Source organism: Ictalurus furcatus, chromosome 11, assembly GCF_023375685.1.
Source record: "Ictalurus furcatus strain D&B chromosome 11, Billie_1.0, whole genome shotgun sequence".
NCBI classification, from domain to species: Eukaryota; Metazoa; Chordata; class Actinopteri; order Siluriformes; family Ictaluridae; genus Ictalurus; species Ictalurus furcatus.
Genome location: NC_071265.1, coordinates 28218722 through 28240719, shown reverse-complemented (window position 1 = coordinate 28240719; position 21998 = coordinate 28218722). Strand labels below are relative to the sequence as shown.

The following is a 21998-nucleotide window of genomic DNA, read 5'->3' as shown; positions in this document are numbered from 1 at the left end:
CTTTGCTAGCTTGTGTGTTAAAGTAATACTGAGTGCATGACCATCTGCTGTGTGTGAAACTGAACCAAACTGGTAAAACTACATTAATCAGTGAACTCACTCCATTCCTCAGATGGTTGTGTGCCAAAAGCATCTGGTGATCAGCCTCCATTTCATCAAGTCTCTTACGCAGATGTTCAGAAGATATGCACTAAACACAGCAACTGATATAAATGATTGTATAATTTTTATAAAATTCATTTCAATAGATGCTGCTTCTTTCCTAATACTTCACATTAGTAAGAAATGCTACGAATTCAGAGATTAAAAAGGAAGTTTGTACAAACAAGGGGCCAAAAAACGCGTTCCAAATCTTCCAAACATTTTGTTTGGATTTAAATGTTGGTCAAAAAAAGAAATAAAGAAAAATCATGCTAAAATGTTAAAAGCTCAAGATGTTTGTTTTTCGCCAGCTGATCCAGCATTTGTTCATATCTGTGATACACAATCAGAATATAAAATCTGAAAATGTAATTCTACATGTAGTTTAATAAAACCAACCCAGGCACGATAAGTTGGAACGCTGAATAGCTCTATGTTAAGAAAATATGACTAATGGGTTCCAAGAGAGTAGGACATAGTGTGGCTTCAGAAACTTGTTAACATATAACAAAGCTTCATTCTCCACCACTAGTCATACAAAGCAGTACCTCAGTTAACCGCTCGAATTTCTTTCACCTTGTCGCTGCCTGAAGTTGCCTTTTAAAATCAGTGTTTGCTGCTTGGTGTGGTTTTTGGTTGAGTGATCTGTGTGAGCTCATTGTATGCCTTTAAACGTTTTCTTTATAGGTGCTTTATCACACTGGTCATGTTGAAAGCAACTGTGTAATTACTGCCACATGAAATGTTGACACTTTCATTTTCTACACTAATACAGCTCCAGTACAGAAAGGTAAAGTTATGTCCTAGTTAGCTAGCTACCTTTAACTTTACATGCTTCACTGGCTCAAGGTGTGGATGCCCATTCTGCATCGCCTCCACATCTGGTAGAAGCCGAGTCCAATGAGGTAAAATAGCCAAGATTCAGGATTTGACTGGGTTTAATATAGTTCAATCAGACTGATCAATAGCTAGGGCTAGTAACATTCGTTCATTCATTTGTTCATTCATTCATCTTCAGGAAACATTGGGGCTGCATCCAAATATCCTTACTACCTACGATACAGTAGGCGAAAAGCAGTATGCCAAAGGAGTAGTATGTCTGGCTTCTCAGTGTTCATAAAACAGTAGGCGAGATATACTTGGATTCTGCTGTATGGAAGCAATGGACAGTACGCTATCCCATAAGGCAATGGGACTGGTGCGGAAGAGCTGTCAGAGTCAAAGATGGTGTACTGTCTGTCATAGTACGTGATTTCCAACGCAGCCTGGGTGCGAGGCAGGAATACACCATGGACACGCACACACATTTAGAGTTGCCAATACACTTACTGACATGTTTGGCTGAAGTGGGAGATAACCTGCATGGAAACGCGTGTTACCTACAGTAGCTAATCTTGCTTTAAAGCTGCAGTATTGAAATTTTGCCTCTCTATCGCCATCTCTGTTTGAAACAGAGTGGTCTGAGTTTTTGCTGAGTTTTGCTTTGGCACTGCTCCTCTGTTCAGATGAAGCTGGTAGTTTGAGGTATTCGTATGGGTTGTATATGAGCTCCAATACTTGACAACAGAGGTGGAGGCATATACCGTTTTCTTGGAGTAGAGGTGAATTGCCCTCTCTCATAGCTAGCAGAAAATAAGTGCAATTTACCATACTGACCATAGCAAATCAAAACAACAACAAAAAACAACAACATGGGAAACTTCATACCTAACTGAATGAAGCGACCAAGTGCGCTAATGTTAGCTAGCTACCTACTGAACCACTGAACTGTCCCGTGTAGCAGAAAAAAGCCATCTCTGCGTCAGTCTTTAATTCCTTCAGATCTGAGTCTTCGCCACCTCTCAAAAGCCATGCCGAGATTTATTCTCGTTTTAGCACGAGCTCTGTCGCTTTCCCTTTTTGACAGCAAGCTCTCCGCAGTTCGAGGTTTCTTGCTTTTGACAACAGGTGATTCTCCAAATGTCAACAATGATTGTGTTTAGATCTATCCAGATTAAAGCAGCAATCTAGATGACACGTTTGAATTCTAAGCAACTGTTGTAAGAACAAGCTACAAACACTCCACCATCCTCAGCCCCCACAGATGCGATATAGTAACCGGGTCGTCTTCTTTTGGTTTACGGACGAGACATAACCATGCAAAGATGAATGATGTCTAACTGACATTTCCCACGAAATCTGACTTGACAGCTCAAAGTATAGATCCTTATTGTTTTACTGTTGCAAATCGGGGTAAGATAAGGATACAGTTTTGAACACTGATTTTTTTTTATGTACTTGCTCAATAATGTTACGATTCAGGACTTTGAGACAGGAAGTAAGCGCAGGAGAGCAGTCTTTATTGTGCCACTTAAATAAACACACGAGGAGGCAGGAAACCAGATCTAAACATAAAACTCTAACTCAAGCAAAGTGCGTGAAACATCTCATTTAACTAGAACAGGAACCCCTCATTTAACAAGAGCAGGAACCTCTCATTTGACTATAGCGTGGCATAAGCACTCTTATCTAGGGCAAGGCATCAACATTCTTATCTATGACAGGACTTAAACTTTCTTGACTACGACAGGATACAAACACTCAACTATGACAGGGTTTAAACTAAGTAAAAGGAAAACAGACAGAGCATGGCAACATCACAACCTGGCACCATTATACATTCCGTCGTCTTCTCTGTTAGTCCATTCCCCTCTTTACTTTACTTGGCTTGACATTACGTTGCTTTACGGGACGTTACGTTACTTCAACACTTTAACACTAACATTTTAATGCCGCACGATGTGCGCAGCACCGCAAGGGGTTTAAGTAAACAGTCTCTTGATTGCTGACAGCTGGCGACACTTAACCCAGCTTTAGTGTCCATGCGCACTTCAATCACGTTCTCAAGCTGCTCATGCATGTTGTAGCCACAGCGCCATCTGCCGGCGGTACAGTAACAGAACCCCCCTCCAAAGGCACCCCTCCCGGAGTGCCAAAAACCCCCCTCCAACAGGGGTCCTGGGCCCCTGTGTAATCTGTCTCTTGATGCATTGGAAAACAAGGCGGGCAGCAGACAGGCGGGCAGCAGACAGGCGGGCAGCAGACAGGCGGAGCACCACCCCCAGTGGGACTGAAATCAGGGCGATGTTCTCAGTGGGACTGGAACGCTGGGCGACGTCCTCAGCGGGACTGGAACGCTGGACGACGTCCCCAGTGGGACTGGAAGGCTGGGCGACGTCCTTAGTGGGACTGGAAGGCTGATTGACTTCCTCTGCGGAGCAAGAAAACAGAGTGAAGTCCTCATCGGTGCAGGCAAACAGAGCACTGTACTCAGTGGGGCAGGCAAACAGAATGCCGTACTCAGCAGAGCAGTCAAACAGAGCGGCGTACTCAGTGGTGGAGGAAAGCAGAGGGAAGTCCTCTGCGTGGCTGGAGCTCGGAGGGATGTCCTCTGTGGGACAGGACAATGGGACAGCTTCCTCGGCAGGACAGGGCAGCAGGATAGCTTCCTCAGCAGGACAGGGCAGCAGGATAGCTTCCTCAGCAGAACAGGGCAGCAGGATAGCTTCCTCAGCAGGACAGGGCAGCAGGACAGCTTCCTCAGCAGAACAGAGCAGCGGGACAGCTTCCTCAGCTGGGCTGGACAGCGGGACAGCTTCCTCAGCGGCAGAGACCTCCCCGCGGGTCTCTGGCTGGAGATCCGAGGTCGCCAGGTTAACCTCGGGCTGGGGCTCTGGAGCTGAGACCTCCCCGTAGGTCTCGGGCTGGACCTCTGAGGCCGCCAAGTTGACCTCAGGCGGGAGCTCTGAGGCTGGGACCTCCCCGCAGGTCTCAAGCTGGGGCTCTGAGATCACCTGGTTGACCACCGACGAGAGCTCAGAGGCCGCCCTGTTAACCTCGGGCTGGATCTCTGCACGGGCTCTCCGGTGTAGTTTTTTTATGCTCCCGCCAGCTGCTCTTGAAGCATTTGTTTGAGCAGTAGAATGCTTCCTGGAGACCCAGTTTTTTGCAGGTATGGCACTGTAGCTTGGTCTCCCTCCCGCAGCCCTCAGACATGCATCTAGACGTCCTCTCCACCACGCTGACCGGAACCTGAAGCGAAGCTGCTGCTTCTGTCCGGTCTAGCCATGCGTAATAGAGGTGGAATGGCCAGTCCTCCTTGTCCATCACTTCGAATCCCCTCTCCAGTACATCCGGGCAGTTTGATTGTCCCGGCTGCGAGAACTCCTTCAGAAAAAGTTCTGAGAACTGGGTGATGTCGTAGAGGGCACTGGACCCTGAACGGGCCAGCTGCTCTGCCCAATCCCAGGCCGGGCCATAAAACCGGGATACTAGGAAGCCCAGCCACTGTTTCTTGGTAGGCTTGGGGGGTGCCAGGCTGGCAAAGTACACCTGGCTGTGGAACAGGAACAGAAGCGGGTGGTGTCCCCACCCAGGTGTTTCCAGCGGGAGTTCGGCGGCCGTCCTCTGTGGAAACTGCACGGACTTGTACCGCGGCCAGTAGTCCGAGCGCTTCCCGACCAGGTGCTCTCCTGCTACTTCCATGTTTGGGAGCGGCATTCTGTTACGACTCAGGACTTGGAGAAAGGAAGTAAGCGCAGGAGAGCAGTCTTTATTGTGCCACTTCAATAAACACACGAGGAGGCAGGAAACCAGATGTAAATATAAAACGCTAACTCAAGCAAAGAGCGTGAAACTTAACTCAAACAGTTCTACTTTAACTATAAACAAGACAGGAAACAATCCTCTAACAATGGCAGGAACACATCTAACTAGAGCATAAACACTTCATATAACTAGAGTATGAACACTGCATTTAACTAAAGCATGAACATCTCATTTAACTAAAGCATGAACATCTGATTTAACTAGAACAGGAACATCACATTTAACTAATGCAGGAACATCTCATTTAACTAGAACAGGAACCCCTCATTTAACAAGAGCAGGAACATCTCATTTAACTAGAACAGGAACCCCTCATTTAACAAGAGCAGGAACCTCTCATTTGACTATAGCATGGCATAAGCACTCTTATCTAGGGCAGGACTTAAACTTTCTTGACTACGACAGGATACAAACACTCAACTACGACAGGGTTTAAACTAAGTAACAGGAAAACAGACAGAGCATGGCGACATCACAACCTGGCACCATTACACATTCCGTCGTCTTCTCTGTTAGTCCATTTTCCTCTTCACTTTACTTGGCTTGACATTACGTTGCTTTACGGGACGTTACGTCACTTCAGCACTAACACTTTAACGCCGTGCGATGTGCGCAGCACCGCAAGGGTTTTAAGTAAACAGTCTCTTGATTGCTGACAGCTGGTGACACTTAACCCAGCTTTAGTGTCCATGCGCACTTGTGCGTTCTCAAGCTGCTCGTGCACACCATCTGCCGGCAGTACCGTAACAAATAATTGATTTTTGTTCATTTTTAACCAATAAAAAGTTCCCTACTGCAGCTTTAAGTTACCTTTATAGCTCATGGTAGTGTTGTAAGATTGCCTTACACACACAGGGATTGGTGACAGGCAGTGTACTGTAGCGAGTGTAAAGGGTCACTCTGCGCATCCTACTGCTTAGAAAACTGCGCATCCATACACACACTGCTGCAGATAGAGGCTTAAAGATGTGTCCCATGTTGCAATGCCCAATAGTCACACTACTGTTACTTAAATTGCTGGCTGATTACCTCATTGGATTGCTGGTTCCCAAATGGCTAATATGGAATTCTGTATTTCAGTATTTCTCAATCTTGCTATTTTAACCCCTCTAACAAACCCGACCGTGCATCGGCTCATTCACAAACTCTTCATGCCCATTTAATGAGGTTATAAGGGCAAGTGCAGGAAAAACACTCAGCTTTGGATCATAATAATCTAATTCAACTTGGAAAACCTTATTGATGCAATATCTTCACATCCAAGACATTAAGCCAGGAAACTGATTAACTAAAAGGGCCCATAAAATGGAAAACACAACTGTCTTACTTTTATTTTTATTTTTTTTAAGTTTCAAAATTTTCAGTCATCACAAAACAGCACTGACTTATGACAAACCATTTGGGAACACCTAGTTGAAAATGATACACATACAGTTGAGGTCATAAGTTTACATAAGCCTTGCAAAATGTGCAAAATGTTAGTCATTTTTTTAAAAAAATAAGAGGGATGATAAAACTTGCATTTTGTTATTTAATTAGTTCTGCCCTGAATAAGCTATTTCACATAACAGATGTTTACATATAGTGCACAAGACACAAGAATAACTGAGTTTACGCAAATGAACCAGTTCAAAAGTTTACATATGCTTGATTCTTAATACTGTGTGTCATTACCTGGATGATCCAGGACTGTTTTTGTTTGGTGACAGTTGTTCAAACAAGTAGGCCCTTGTTTGTCCTGAGCAGTTAAACTGCCTACTGTTCTTCCAAAAAATCCACATTGAGGATAACTGAGGGACTCGTACACAACTATTACAAAAGGTGCAAACATTCACTGATTCTCAAGAAGGCAACAGGATACATTAAGAGCCAGGGGGATGTAAAATTTTGAACAGGATGATTGGAGTAATTTGTTATTATTTTGGGAAACATGTAAATATCTTACATAGCTTCTGATTGGCAGTACTGAAGAAAAAAAAAGACCTTTAAACAAAATAACAATTTACACAGATAATCCACCGTTGATCATCCAGGTAACAACACACAGAATTAAGAATCAAGCATAGGTAAACTTCAGAATAGTTTTTTTTTTTTTTTGTAAATTCAGTTATTATTGTGTCTTGTGGATTATATGTAACCATCTGTTATCTAAAATAGCTTATTCGGAGCAGCATTAAAAAAAAAAGACATTTTTATGAGCGCTCTTATTATTATTATTATTATTATTAACAACATTTTGCAGATTCTGCAAGGCATTGGTAAACTTATGACCTCAACTGTAATATATTGTTTGTTAAGTTTACAGTTGGTTTACTTTTTTAAAAAATAAATGACTACTTATAGAAATCTATTGGTTTTTTATTGTTGTTGCTGTCACCTGAGGTTATTTGTTTGTGTGTGTGTAGAATTTGGTGAGGACCACACAATTGTTATTAAAAATAAGTTAATAAACAAATAATTTTTTTAAAAAACAGATAATTGAAGGAGGGTGTACATTCTTTTTCCCCATGACTGCATACTGCACTAGACATGTTGTACAACTAGACATGTTGTATTATGTTATACTCTATGCAGTGAACAAACATAGTAACCATCTGCAATTCTAACTTGAAGACGGAGGATTCTGCGTACATCTCTGGTAAGAAATATGTAATTACACTAAATATCCCCAACAGGAAAACATTACTATGGGCAAATCAAATTTAATCAGAAACATTTCGTAGACTAATAAAACAACGACACTGCCTCCTAAATCCTCCAACAAAAGTATTTTGGGGAAAAAAGGGGGTGAAAATGCCAGACAGTTACTACACTATTAATAACATGATTGCTAGTGTCTGTGAGAAAGGTTATTACAGTCAGAGACAATACCAGGATGATTTTCTAAATGGGGACCAATCATGGCACTCATCAACACACAACACAGACCAGTGGTTCTCAAAGCAGTTATCTGATCACGACCCACCATCAGATTTACTACACGGCCAAAAATTTGTGGACACCTGCACGTCCCACACACATATATGCTTTTTGAACCTCTCATTCCAAATGAAGTCCCCCTATGCTGTTATAATGAGCTCCACTCTTCTGGGCCTTCCACTAAATTTTGAAGCATGGCTTTGGGGATTTGTGGTCATTCAGCCAGAAGCGCATTAGTGACGTCAGATACTGATGTCCAGCAAGAATGCCTGGCATGCAATCGGCATTCCAGTTCATCCAAAAGGTGCTCAGTGGGGTTGAGGTCAGGGCTCTGTTCAGGCCACTCAAGTTCTTCTACTCCAGCCTTTAGGAAGCCATGTCTTCATGGACCTCGTTTTGTGCACAGGAGTACTGTCATGCTGGAACAGGTTTGAACTACGTCCCATAGTTCCAGTGAATGAAATTTTAACGTTAATGCATACAAAAGACATCCTAGCCTATTCTGTCCTTCCAGCTTCTTGGAAACAAATGGTTGTGATGGTCAGGTGTCCACATACTTTTGGCCATTCCGTATATTAGATTTATTGAGATTTTATAGTTATAAGCCTGCATCACTGGTCATTTGATTTAATCCAAATGAATTTTAATCCAAACCTGAACTCAAAAACAAGTCAGCCTATAAATAATATCAAACTCGACCAAGAGAGATCAAAATGTCCTCTGTTGATGGAAAGTTCAAGAATAAAAACAACTCCAAGACTCCAATAAATAGCCAAAATATTCCTGCACACGTTTAAATGATGAGTCGAACACTTATGTTCTGAAAATCAATCTGTGTTGAGGGGGTCTGAGGTGTTTATTTTACAGTTGAAGGACGATAGGTAGAAATACAATAACAATATGAAGATTTGTCCAAATCAAACAGCTCTCAGGTGTTCTGGATGGGATGGCTAATGTGTTTTCTCGATAATCCTTCCTTGTTTGTGATCTCCTCACGCCATACCAGACAAACTGATTTGCCTAAACCACAGTACAACATTCCAGTAAACAGTGTTCACCACAAACACGGAGAATTAACAAAACAAAACCTCTCATTTCCCTTTACGCATCCTCCTATGTAGAGGGCAGTGGAGTCTGCAGTTACTTACTGTAGGTGTGTACACAAATGTATACAGACAGACAGATATAGAGACAGATAGACAGAGAGACAGATAGACAGAGAGACAGATAGACAGAGACACAGACTCACTGATTCATTCAACTACTGATTCTAGCCTGAGGAAAAAAATAAGCACTCGGTAGAAACTCATGTATTATTTACACCGAATACACACCTTGTGAATGTTACCTAATGCCTACATGGCAATTACTGACTCTTTAATTTGAAACATCTTACACACACACACACACACCCATTCACTAAGGAGCCACTACATTTAGTACTTTAGTATATGTATGAATGTGTGTGTGTGTGTGTGTGTGTGTGTATATATATATATATATATATATATATACACACACACACACACACACAAGTATCTCCAAGGACATCTGTGTTGCAACATAGACACATCTGTAGCAAACACATTTAATTAGCGAAAGGTGAAATGTAACACGGTTTTACACACACACACACACACACACACACACACACAGACTCACCTGAGCTCAGCGTTACAAACCGTCGCGTGAACTGTTTGAAAAGCTCTTTAAAAAGCGTCGCTTAAGATAAACACTACTTCACTTGTAAAGTACGAGTCTCTCTATTATACACAAACAAAACGACTCCAATAGGAATACTGTAAATGCGTAAAAGTATTAATAGTCTTTTAGTGGTTAAACAAAACAAAAACTAGAGAAAGACAGGCGAGCTTTCACTTCTCTCAGAGAAAATACTGTATACGCGGAATGGTGGGAACGGTGCTGGACGACTGGAATCCAAAAATCTCACCGGCTGCATAACAAACGCCTCGCTGTTGGACATGTAGTGTACTACATAGAGCCTGGAACGCCATTAGGTGACACTACATGTAGGGTGCTTATGTAGAAAGTTAGGAACTATATGGGATACGGCCCACGGTTTTTTACCTCGCTGGGCCTGCTGAAAGCGCCCTCTATCGGCAGGATTCTTACAAGCACGACCCACCCGTTTCACTTGCACACCAGATTGAGGCTGCACAAGTTAAATCCTGTATTTATTTGTAATAGTGCGGGTTTAAAATAAGTAAGTAAATAAATAAAAAATATTTTAAATAGACTTTCTGTCTTCTTTTATTGTACAAGCTGTTCAGTGGGCATGACCCATCTTATCCATCCAGCCATCCATCTATTTTCCATACCGCTTATCCTATACAGGGTCACAGGGAGCCTGGAGCCAGTCCCAGGGACCTCAGGGCAGAAGGCAGGGGACGCCCTGGACGAGGTGTCAACACATCGCAGGGCACAATCGCACACATACTCACACACCACGGACAATTTGGAAATGTCAGTCAGCCTACAGTGCATGTCTATGGACTGGGGGAGGAAACCGGAGTACCTGAAGGAAGCCCCCGAAGCACAGGGAGAACACGCAAGCTCTGCGCACACAGGGTGGAGGGAGGATTCGAGCCCAAAACCCCGGAGGTGTGAGTCAAACGTGCTAACCACTGAGTCACCGTGCCCTCCATGACCCATCTTATATTCAATTGCAATGTTTTTCATTTAAATTTACACCCCCTTCATTTTAGGCCAGTGAGCATAAAGCCAATTAGGATTTAACTTTAACTTCTCTGAACTACTTGTGCAGATCAACCTTAAATTTCTATACTCCACAGTATTACATATTCTGGATAGGAGTGAAATGCTGAAAATTTTGTGCATTACCATGTTTCCATTGTTCTTCGGCAAGTTCTAGTATTGTACCACTGGAATATATGATAACTTTAAAGAAATAATTGAGTGTAATTAAGTGAATATTTCTTCTGCTCCCTGTTCTGTGCTTTTAGGCATTAAGGTTCCTATTAGCCGCTCAGAGATTTGGTTGTAGTGCGTCATGCAAAACCGAAAAGTCCTTGCCAACGTTGCTGAGCTCATGCAACTGAAATTCCCATCCAGGCTGTGAATGCCCCTGAATATAATTTTTCTGAAACATACTGCAGTAACTTACCTGCAAATAATTACCTGAATTTTTGTAGATGATCTAAAAAATAAAACTAAAAAAAGAGCTACCCAGTGTACATTGACCAAGAACTTTATGTTTCAACTGTAAGCATATTTGTTTTTTGATAATAATTTATTCATTCAGCATTCTCCTTGTCAGGGTAACAGTATATCCAGAGCCTATCCTGGGAACACCTGGGAGTATGAGATGGGAATACACCCTGGATGAGATGGCACGTCATTGCAGGGCGTAATGCACATACATTCACACCTAGGAACAATTTCGAGCTCAGGATCGAATCCTGGACCTTGCAGCTGTGAGACGACAATGCTACCTGCTGCGCCACCGTATCTCCCCATTCTGAACAAACTAATAAAAAAAAATGATTTAAAAAAAAACACTAAGAGCTTAGTTTATAAAACATGTTGACTTTTATTGCTCAGAGAATACAGCTTACAGCTCCTGCAAAGCCATGTGAACACGTGCCTCAACTAAAACTTACCAATCGTCACAAGATAAGAATTGACCACACATTCACAATGCAACTTGTACACATTGCACCAGAGAGATACAGAGGAACAAAAACCTTCTGCTCGCATATGAAAACATTTTACAGTTTGATAGTTGCTATCAATATAGGGACACTGATGGTGGCGTAGTTCAGTGCCATCAGTGACCAGAGTTTCTTCCTGTAAAGAGTGTAAAACTGTCCAGAGGTTTCTTAAGACTATCTGGTGACTGAAGTTTCATCTCTATCTTTGGTACTAAAGAGACAGATATTATTCTGTAGTTCTCCTTTCAATACTGTTCTGAACACAGGCCAGACAAAAGCTGCATCCTACGTACACTGTACTCTTTCCAAACTAAACTAAAACGAAACAAAAAGAAACGTCCTACTTTACAACCCAGATCAGCTCTCTGTGTAACACAGGGGCGAGACAGGGAAGGAACCACTGCTGTAAAAATCAATTCTCAAGGGGAAGAAAAAAAAACAAACCAAGAAATATTTTAACTCATAACTATTTTACAAAAACAAAAAAGTAAGAAATCTACAGGACACCTAAAATAGGAGGCATTTGAGGTTAAACACTCATTCCTGCACCAAACCGAGAACAATTCAACGTAATGCGTCTTCTGCCACCGATATATCATACGACTCAAAGACCAAAAACAATGATGCACATACAATAGGGCGCCTTAAAATATTTCAACTGTCTGAAAGAAAAGCAGGAATTTATGTCACAGAAAAATAAAAGGAGGGAAAAAGTCTAACGTTAACTTGACATAAGGGATGGGCCAAATAAAACAACCATCTGGCGATGGCGTTTTCTAAAAAGTCAATATAAACGGATACTGCAAGTGAGAGAGAAAGCGAGCGAGAGAGAGGGACAGAGAGAGAGAGCAAGAGAAAGAAAGAGAGAGAGAGAGAGAGAGAGAAAGAGATATCACATGTCATCCTCTTCATCATCTTCCTGGGAGGATCGGGCGTGTTGAGCTGCGGTGGCTGAAGCTGCTGCTGCTGCTAACTGAGCCTGCTGTGCCGCCTGTTGCATCTGCAGCCACTCCTGCTGGGCGAGCTCAGCCTGCTGCTGCCGCGCCTGAAACACACACACACACACACACACACACACACACAAAATTTAAGGGTATGTAACTGCCATATAAGAAAACATTATACACTTGGGATGTCACGGTCCCCTCACTGCATGAGCTTTCCTGAGAAAATGTCTCTTCTTGTAGTATGCTGGCTTGGTGATGAACGCTATATACAGGTATATCACAAGTACAAGATATGGCCAAAACTATGTGGACACCTGACCATCACACCGGCTTTTTTAAAAAAAAAATTGCACTGCACCTTGAAGAATTTTTTGTGGAAAACTACTTGAATTGGCAAAATTCCAACGCGCTATACAGTTCTGCACGGTCTTTCGCAGTGATGTTTGCTGGTAAATGAGACCTTTCAGCTGTCCTCATATTCGGCGCACATGAATCGATGAGGGCTTTGGCTGAACGACGCAACTACAGAAAATCTGCGGTAATTTTGGAAAATTGCAAGCTTCTTTGAATATTGCGGAGATTGCTCGATTTTGCGTTCACTTCTGCGAAATCCTGGAGGGAGTGATTAATATTTCCCTTCACTGGAAATAAGGCCTCGTTCACACCTGGTATTAGCATGCTTCCTGGGTGATCGAATCACAGGTGGACAGCAGAGACGCATGGCCGTTCACATCTGGCGTTACGAACGAGTCTCCAATGGACTTCTGTGATCAGATTTCATACATCACTTCCACTGGAGAAAGGCTGTCACGTACATTTATAACATCAGTGCTCCTCTGTATATATATTCAGGGAGAAATGTCCCACGTGTCCTGGTTCATGTAACTTTATGGGCTGTTTCAAAAGTTTTCATTGCATGGTCTGCTAATGAAACTTAGCATGCATGAGAAATGGGACAACAAATGAAACTGTGATAAAGCTACGCTGTTATAGCTTTGCCTTCATCCTTTAGCCTAGCGGCAGAGAGCTCTACCATTCAGTCTTGTAATGATTACAATTTTTCCAGCAGGGGCAATGGCACAGTCGATCAGGTGGTCCTTCGTTGCTGTCTGGGATGCACCGAGACGCATTTGCATTTACATTACAAATGTGATGTGGCCGTACGTGTCTAAGATTATCTCAATGTGGTTTGAGTGATTGGATCACAATGCGTTTTCCAGATGCATTTGACCCCGTTCACACTTGTTGTACTTCACTCTGTCTACCTGTTCATACCAGGAGTGAACAGGGTCTAACAGCCTAGCCCAAACCTGTTCCAGCATGACAATGCCCCTGTGCACAAAGCAAGGTCCAAGGTCCATCTGTAATGCGGTGTTCAAAAAGCTAATATGCTTATAATTATATAGTTATAAGCATATTATAATATAAAAACATAATTAACAGCAGGCACACGGTGGCTTAGTGGTTAGCATGTTGGCCTCACAACCTCCAGGGTTGAGGGTTCGATGCCTGTCGTTGCACTGTGTGTGTGGAGCTTGCATGTTCTCCCTGTGCTGGGGGGGTTTCCGCCGGGTTCTGCGGTTTCCTGTGGATATGTGGATTGGCACCCCGTCCATAGTGTACCCCGCCTTGTGCCCGATGCTCCCTGGGATACGCTCCAGGTTCCCCGCGAGTCAGTAGGATAAGCGATATAGAAAATGGATGGATGGAGGACAATTAACAAAATTTACAACAGTGAAAAAGTCAGAGAAGGCCTCATTTGCGATGTTTACCTTAGCGAATAACTCCTGCTGCTGGCGGAGAAGCTCCTCTTCTGGGATGCCGAGATTTTCCAGACGTGAGCTCGCCTTTCTCCGCTTAAGCGCGACTGTCTTACATTCCTGCAAAACGTCCTTCACTTCCGTTATGTAGGATCCAAAACCGAGACTTTCAAGTGCTTCAAGAGAAGAGGAAAAAAAGAGAGGCTCTATTAAACATTGGTGTCTGTGATTCATTCATCACAACTATTATTGGCCTGCATCATTGCACAGACTGAAACCACAGTTTGAATGAGCTTAGCAAACCACTATCTATGACTTTTTATTGCTTATTACGACTATTACCTAGTACCTCAGGACATTTATAGAAGAATGCTTACACAGAAATGTAACTGTCTGCTAAATCACAGAGCAAAAACAACAAGGGGTATGTCCAAAATTAAAAAAAAATAAAATAAATAAAAATACAAACAAACCAAAACTGCATCCAAGGACTGTATTTGGAGACAGGAAGGCATCGAGTCATGCCCAAATAAACTGCTTGCATAGAATGTTGCCTTCTGAGTTACTCTCATCTGGCTGATTTTTGAAGCAGACTTCTTCTTACATATCCCGTAATCCAGTGTGTCAGCCAGCCCATAGAATATGGTGATGGAAAACTCTAGTTAGAGGGGCAGTGTGTGGACATTTGTAATTATTTCTGGCTTAAGATTTTATTTCTAGCTAGAATTGTCTGGTGTCATTGCAGAATATTCACTCTACCCCCCAAACAATTAATACATTATTCTATGTCATCTAATGGACTTTATGGAGTTATTGACCATTAGCGAGAATTGGTAACCAGGCAACATGGTGATGCATGCTGCCTTCAAAGCTCTCAAACGGTTGTCTTACAGGTACTTTTGCAGATATCAAAACGCTGCCTTTTGGCGTGTTGGTGTGCTGAAGTGATGTTTCGGCACACCTCAGAATTCTGTCCATTCCTCTACCCATCCATCCCAGTGAATGAGAAAATGATAAATAAATAAATAAAAAAGTGAGGCCTCTCCATCTGTCGATCCAAAGGAGGAGGTGTGCCCTCTGTACCAGTCAGTCTCAGTGAAGGAGGCATGGCATCGATGCCTGTAAGTCCTAGTGAAAGAGGTATAGGCTGCCTCCAAATATCCCTACTACCCTACTATACAGTAGGCGAAAAGCAGGGTGCCAAAGGAGTAGTGTGTCCGAATTGTCAGTATTCATAAAACAGTAGGCGAGAAATTCAAGATGATCTACTGCTTCCGCCAAGAAGGCAGAATAAAAAATGACAGAAGGCAGAGCATCGGCTCTTTCTAAGTTGTAGGTCACATGATAGTGGCAACATGCTGGATTTAGCATGGCCGGATTGTATTCATTCTACACACATATACCGATCAGTATGTACTGTATCAACGGCCTAGCAGTAGGTACTGTCACAGCATGCGATTTCGGACGCAGCCATAGTCTCTATACCGGTTAGTCCCAGTGAAGGAGGCGTGGCCTCTGTGCCCGTCAGTCCCAGTGAAGGAGGCGTGGCCTCTGTGCCCGTCAGTCCCAGTGAAGGAGGCGTGGCCTCTGTGGCTGTCAGTCCCAGTGATGGAGCCGTGGCCTCTGTGGCTGTCAGTCCCATTGAAGGAGGCATGGCCTCTGTGGCCGTCAGTCCCAGTGAAGGAGGCGTGGCCTCTGTGCCTGTCAGTCCAGGTGAAGATTCTACCTGGAAGGTCTCATGGAAATTTTACAACTTCAGTATTCACAAACTTTTCTAAAGAAGAAATAAAACTAGACAGGCCTGGATTTCAATTTTCCATGCACACCAATGCAAACACATGGTCATTCATCACATGGGTTACAGGAAAAATATAAAACAGATGTGTCATGATGAGGCAGAAAAACAAGCAGTGGTACAAGTAACTGTGGCAAAGCTGTATCCTATGTTTATCTATGAATCATGTAGTGCTCAGACTGAAATATTATTCCAAGACAACAAAGCCAGTAGGTGTAGCTAAGCTATGACACAAGCTTCTTTAAGTTTTTAACTGCATTTAAACAGACTAAATAGTATGAAAGCAAAAACAAGTGGTAGTTATTATATCATATGTAATACTGTTGGACTAGTGTTTATCATGTGAAGAGCTGAATTTCCCCTCATGTTTCACACCGAACTGAAAGCAAGGAGGTTCACACAAACACAGCTTCATGTGGATGATGAAAGGCAACACCTTAGGTAAATCTTCATGGAAAGCAGAACAGGTTAAAACTGCTAGCAGTATTCAGTCCAGCTTGTGAAGCACACAATTCACGTTCTGTTTACTATAGCCGCAATTTAACTCACCAAAGGTTTTCTAAGGTTTTATATTTTATAAGGGTGTGTGAGGTTCAAGCCAGAGTGCATCAGGGCAGGGGCTGCTAAATGGTTTGGTTCACTTCAGTAGGAGCTCACAAATGCAGCAGATTTCTGCACCCCAGTTTATTCATAAGTACAGTCCGAGTCCTAAACTGCTCGGACCATGCAAAGGGTCTGGAAAAAAAGAAATAGGTCACTGCATATTTGTGAAATGATTTGTTTAACCAAAGAGAGACTTGCTCTTCTATTTTCCCCAGCACAGGCTCTAAACTGGTGTAGACATTTATAATGGTGTTGCTCACAATTAACAGCAAACTGGACTTCTCTAGGTTCAATCTCTGCAGTTCATGTATAAATAAGACAGAAACAATATAGAGAATATATATTATTTAACTAACAGTATTTATGCAATGTTTATGCCTATACCTTACAAGATGAAAACGCATTTTTCTACCTCAATCATCTTTCAGTACTTCAGGATCCTACGTTCATATCATTTATTAATTCATATGATGCTTTTATCCAAAGCAACTTACAGATGAGGAAATATAAGCAAAGCAATATATTAGTAGTGCTATCGTACAACATTTTTAACTGAGTTCTAGAAAAGCAAAGTGTGCAGAGTAGAGGTGTAAGAGCAGAAAAGATAGATAGATAGATAGATAGATATACATACACACACACATACATACACATATATAGACAGAGAGAGATAGAGAAATGGGGGAGGGGCAAGTTGGGGTTAGTTAAGTGTTCACAGAAGAGGTGGGTCTTTTGCAGCTTTTTGAAGATAGTGATGGATTCTGCGGTCCGGATTGAGGTTGGAAGATCATTCCACCACTCAGTGGTGAGTCAAACTGAGTGACGGTCAGTTTGAAGGTTCTGGAAAGGGACCTCACACCTCACTGAGTAGGTACTACCAGGCATCTGTCGTTAACTGATTGCAGGTTGAGTGAGGGAACATAAACCTCAAGGAGTGTGTGTGTGTGTGTGGTGGGGGGCGGGGGGGTGTCGGGTTGTTATTCCAGACAGGCTCTTGTACGTGAGCATCAAGGTCTTGAATTTGATGCGGGTGACTACAGGAAACCAGTGGAAAGAACCGAAGAGGGGCGTGACATGGCTAGGGGACATGGTTGTTCCCGAAGACGAAGTTAGCTACCTAGTGGTACAGCTTTGAGGAATCTGAACCAGTGAGAACAGAGCTTTTAGCTCTCTTCTCTGAATCTCAACCGATTGTCTGTCATCTCTGCAGGCTGTAAGCTCCCTTCCAAAGTGACACTGTAATCAGTCACAAACATTTAAATGAATATCACAGTTACATTTCTGAAAGATTTTGCTGTTTGGACTTTAGCTAATTGTTAATTGTAAGTACTCACACCCATCCTGACAATTAAACCTTGTTGTTATCTGATGACTGCAGGATGTCTAAAAAGTCTCCATACATAGGGGAAATTATCCCTTCTTAACAAAATGTCTTCCAAAATTTTACCTACTTAGTTTATATTAAGGGCAGGGGTGGTTCAAGAGTTAAGGCTCTGGGTTACTGATCAGATTGTCAGGGGTTCAAGCTCCACCACTGCCAAGATGCCACTGTTGGGCCCTTGAGCAAGGTCCTTAACCCTCTCGGCTCCTGGGGCACCATATCATGGCTGATCCTGTGCTCTGACCCCAGCTTACTAACAAGCTGGGATATGCAAAGAAAGAAATTCACTGTGCCGTAATGTATACATGACAAATAAACAAACTCTTCCTGGATTTTTTGTGATTGTTGCGCCCAAAAACGCTTGATTTTGTTTTTTTCCTCTAAACTTGTGCTGCAATTAGCAGAGTTTTTTGTGCTTTTTTTTTTGCAGAAAACTACTTGCATTGGCAAAATTGCAATTGTCCTTTGTAGTCATGTTTGTTGGTAAATGAGACTTTTTAGCTGTTCGACGCATATGAATCAATTGCTACGTTTACATGGACAGCAGTAATGTAATTATTGAGCTTACTCTGAGTAAGATGATAATGTGAGTAAGGTGTTTACATGCATCGCTTTTAGAATACTCCTGTCATGTTCCCGTTTTACGTGTTTTAGAACATAATTAGATTAACAGCCCACGTCATTACGTCACCGCGCCACGCCGTCCGACGTCCCTCCAGAATTTCACGTATCAACATACAGTTCGTCTTCGTTATGGGACCGTGTACAGTTTTGGCTGTTTTTATTATTTTTTTACGGACGCTTTAAGTAAGTGCAGTTAATTATTTGTCATGCTGTACGTGCTATTAGACAACTGCTTGAAGCGGTGGGTGTGTCCCAAATCGCATAGTTACCGTCTATATAGTAGCCGAGATACATGTATTTTTCCCCACTACAGGCCTATAGTAGGAAAGTATGCGATTTGGGACAAAGTCGAACTCTCTTGTTCGCCGTAAAACGTAAAACTGCCGTGTGTGATCGTGTCCTGTCGCAACATGCGGTGAAAACTCCCACACGACATTCATGATGTGATTAAGGTGTTTACATGTCACTACTACACGTCCATAATGCGACTAAAACAGGAGTACTCCACCTGTCTTAATTAGATTAGAGTGTAATTCGATTATGACCTTAACTAGATTAAGGTAAGTAAAAATTGCTGTTTACATGCTAGTTTCTTAATTAGAGTATGGTCTTAATCGGATTAAGAGTGGATTATTGTTGTCCATGTAAACGCAGCTACTGAGGGCTTTGGATGAATGCGCGTTGTGATGACGTCACATGACGCGTCATACTCTTGGCCCAAATCTACAGAACATCTGTGGTCATTTTGAAAAAATGCAAGCTCCTCCGAATGTTGTGGAGTTTGCTTGTTTTTCTGCAATCGCAAAATCCTGGAGGGACTGAATAAACGCTGCTTCTTCTGCTTCTTACTGTTTTTTAACCAGATATCCTTTAAGAACGCCTTTGACAAAAGAAAAACACACTGAAATCATTCTCATGGCTGGATCGGGAAGCGGTCGCAAGGTTGCGATGGACTTTAAAAGGAAACATGGCAAGCACGTCTCACATGACACTGCTGCCAAACTTATTAACAAATTCAAAAAGAAGTGCTGCAGACCAAAGGAGAAGTGGACGTCTACGAACATCCACTCGAAGGCACAACCGACGTAGTGCTGGCAAACATAGCCCCCAGTGTATGGAGACTTTTTGACCATCGTGTAGAATCAGGTGTGTTAAATCAAAGAATAATTCAAATGTAGGGGGAAAAAAAAAAAAAAAAACCTCCATGCATACTGGACCACAACCTCACTGGCTTAACTTGTGTAACCTTTTCACTCTCTGCCTGGAAACCAGAATGATTAGGAAAAGGTAGAGGTCTTCTTATGTATCTGGAAAACCATGCTCACTGTGTATGACTGACTATGTGGTTAAGAAGTCTTAATTTACACTATCTTAGACATGACAACACAGGAACATACAACCACAAAACATGAGTTGTACGAAGTTCGGAGGAAGCCACACCTTATCCTCCTACTCTACAACATCGCACACAGAGAACTTCTAACACATGAGAATCATGTGTTCAAAACTCATAAAATATAGTGAATGCAAATGCACACTCAAATCTCAATCAATTTAACAGACATAACTGCGCCATGTTATCCTGACAGTACGTAACAGGACACACGTGCATGCATGTTATATACACATGACATCATGATGGTAGAACACTGTATACGCCAGTGCAAAATGTCGGCATTAGCACTGACCATGTCCTTCATGAAGATACCTTCTGAGGACTCGAAGGAGAACACACGCTCTTCGGCGTGACAGCGGATAGTCGAAATATAAATCCTCACTTTTTGACAGCTTATAGTATAGTATAAAGTCAAACAGGATGACCGGTACAAGCATATTGTGGAGAAGAGTCTTGACATGAGCACGGGACAGTTTTCGTGATTACAGCAGCAGGTCTTGTGTACAGATCTGCAGTATCTAGGTGAGATTATGCACTGACGCATGGGTGAGACTTGGGCATAATGTGTTTTTAGGAAGTGCAAATCTCTTGGGAATTCATCGTCTTCTGCGAGAGAGAGAGAGAGAGAGCTATGATGTTGCCTAGGAGGAAGCTGTACTTCTGTTTCATTCTAAATAAAAAGAGATCTACTGGCCAGGGAAGTTTAAAGCGGCAGTGTGCATTGTGAACACTGTATAACTCATTATTAACACGCGTCTAATGACCAACTATAATACAACAAGGTAGAAAGAAAGGAGCGTCCACGTGCACAAAGTCAGGATGGTGTGTGTGTGTGTGTGTGTGTGTGTGTGTGTGTGTGTGTGTGTGTGTGTGTGTGCACATGCTCACCGTTGATGACATGCTCCGGGGAGATGGTCTTCTTCTCGGACTTGTTGCAGATCTCATTGGCCTCGGAGGAGACCAGGTGGATGAACTCAGTGCAGCAGTTGACCACCAGCTCCCGGGCGTCGTTGGCCACCCGCACGTTGGGAAGCGTTTCTTTAATCATCTTGTTGATGGCTGCTCTCGGGATGGTGAGGTCGTCGTCGTTTCCGGACGAGGAAGCCATTCTTTACCTTTGAACTCACTTTTGATTTCACGGGAACTTACCCAGCGCGCTACAGGACAGAGTTTAAAGAGACGGAAGCCGAATCGGTGCCGTGAAGGAGCAGGGCTTTGATTTCCCCCAGTGTCTTGGCTTGACACTGGACTAGTTTATATATATTTTTTTTTACAAATGAAAAAAAGCACTATCAAGACGGAAAAAGTATAAGACTTATAGCTAGCTAACCAAATATACGGAATTATAACTACACGTATATATTTAAAAAAAAATGTATGAAAAGCGTTTCCACTATCTTAACGCGTTCCTTATTAATGTTGAATTCCCGCAACCAAAACAAATCACCTCACATTGGAAACTTGGCTACAGGACTAAATTGATTATAAACGGAGGCATTATGAAGTTATATTGCATAAACGCCCCAGAAGCAGCATTTAATTCATTATTTTTTTTTATATAATATTAAATATTCCCCCCACGGTTGTTATAGCGATCTTCAGAATCAATCCCACAATGCAAAGCTGAAGGATATCCGGTGCCGTGTTCCGACAAGTCCCGCCTCTCTCGCGCTATGATTGGCTAGTGTAAACACCGTGCTTCTAAGTATTGATTGGCTAATTTTTCCGCCCAATAAGAAAAGACCCGTCGTAGTCAATCAAACACAAAAGGTCTATTAGAACACGACTATAAAACTCAAGATGCTTCTTTCTCTCTCTCTTTCTCTCTCTGACTCTCACAATTTCAATTCGATTAAATCAATGTAATGTGTGCTTTATTGTCATGACAAAATATATTTGTATTGCCAAAGCAATATACAAAAGCATACAACAATATTCTCTCTCTCTCTGTCTCACTGAGTTTTTTTTTTAACACAATGTACATTAGTGGCATCTGGTGGTCAAAATGAGGAAATACACATAGTAATCTACTGCATATGCTAATAGAGGTCTCGGTGGATTTTTTCCTTTATTTTAATTTTGTAACGAGGGTT

At 42.4% G+C, this 21998-nt stretch overlaps 2 protein-coding genes across 2 annotated transcripts in view; both read right to left on the bottom strand.

The window, feature by feature from the left end:
- The window catches only part of gng12b (guanine nucleotide binding protein (G protein), gamma 12b), a 60035-nt gene extending 50233 nt beyond the window's left edge, over positions 1-9802 (bottom strand). The window contains exon 1 of the mRNA XM_053636960.1: positions 9370-9802. The gene's annotated coding sequence lies outside the window, so the exon portion shown is untranslated. The remainder of the gene's footprint in view (positions 1-9369) is intronic.
- A 949-nt stretch (positions 9803-10751) lies between these two features.
- On the bottom strand, positions 10752-21641 carry dr1 (down-regulator of transcription 1). The gene is made up of 3 exons (XM_053636959.1): positions 20794-21641; positions 14119-14282; positions 10752-12444 (listed from the first exon to the last, which is right to left on the bottom strand). Exons 1-3 carry the CDS (start codon positions 21011-21013, stop codon positions 12292-12294), a joined length of 537 nt encoding a protein of 178 aa, XP_053492934.1. The 5' UTR covers positions 21014-21641; the 3' UTR covers positions 10752-12291.
- Between the last annotated feature and the right edge of the window lie 357 nt (positions 21642-21998).

Coding starts and splice junctions, on each gene's coding strand:
- dr1 (XM_053636959.1), bottom strand. CDS start 21,013: ATGGCTTCCTCGTCCGGAAACGACGACGACCTCACCATCCCGAGAGCA. Junction 14,283..20,793: donor CCCGGAGCATGTCATCAACG/GTGAGCATGTGC, acceptor CTTCTCTTGAAG/CACTTGAAAGTCTCGGTTTT. Junction 12,445..14,118: donor AGCAGGAGTTATTCGCTAAG/GTAAACATCGCA, acceptor TGTGTGTTTCAG/GCGCGGCAGCAGCAGGCTGA.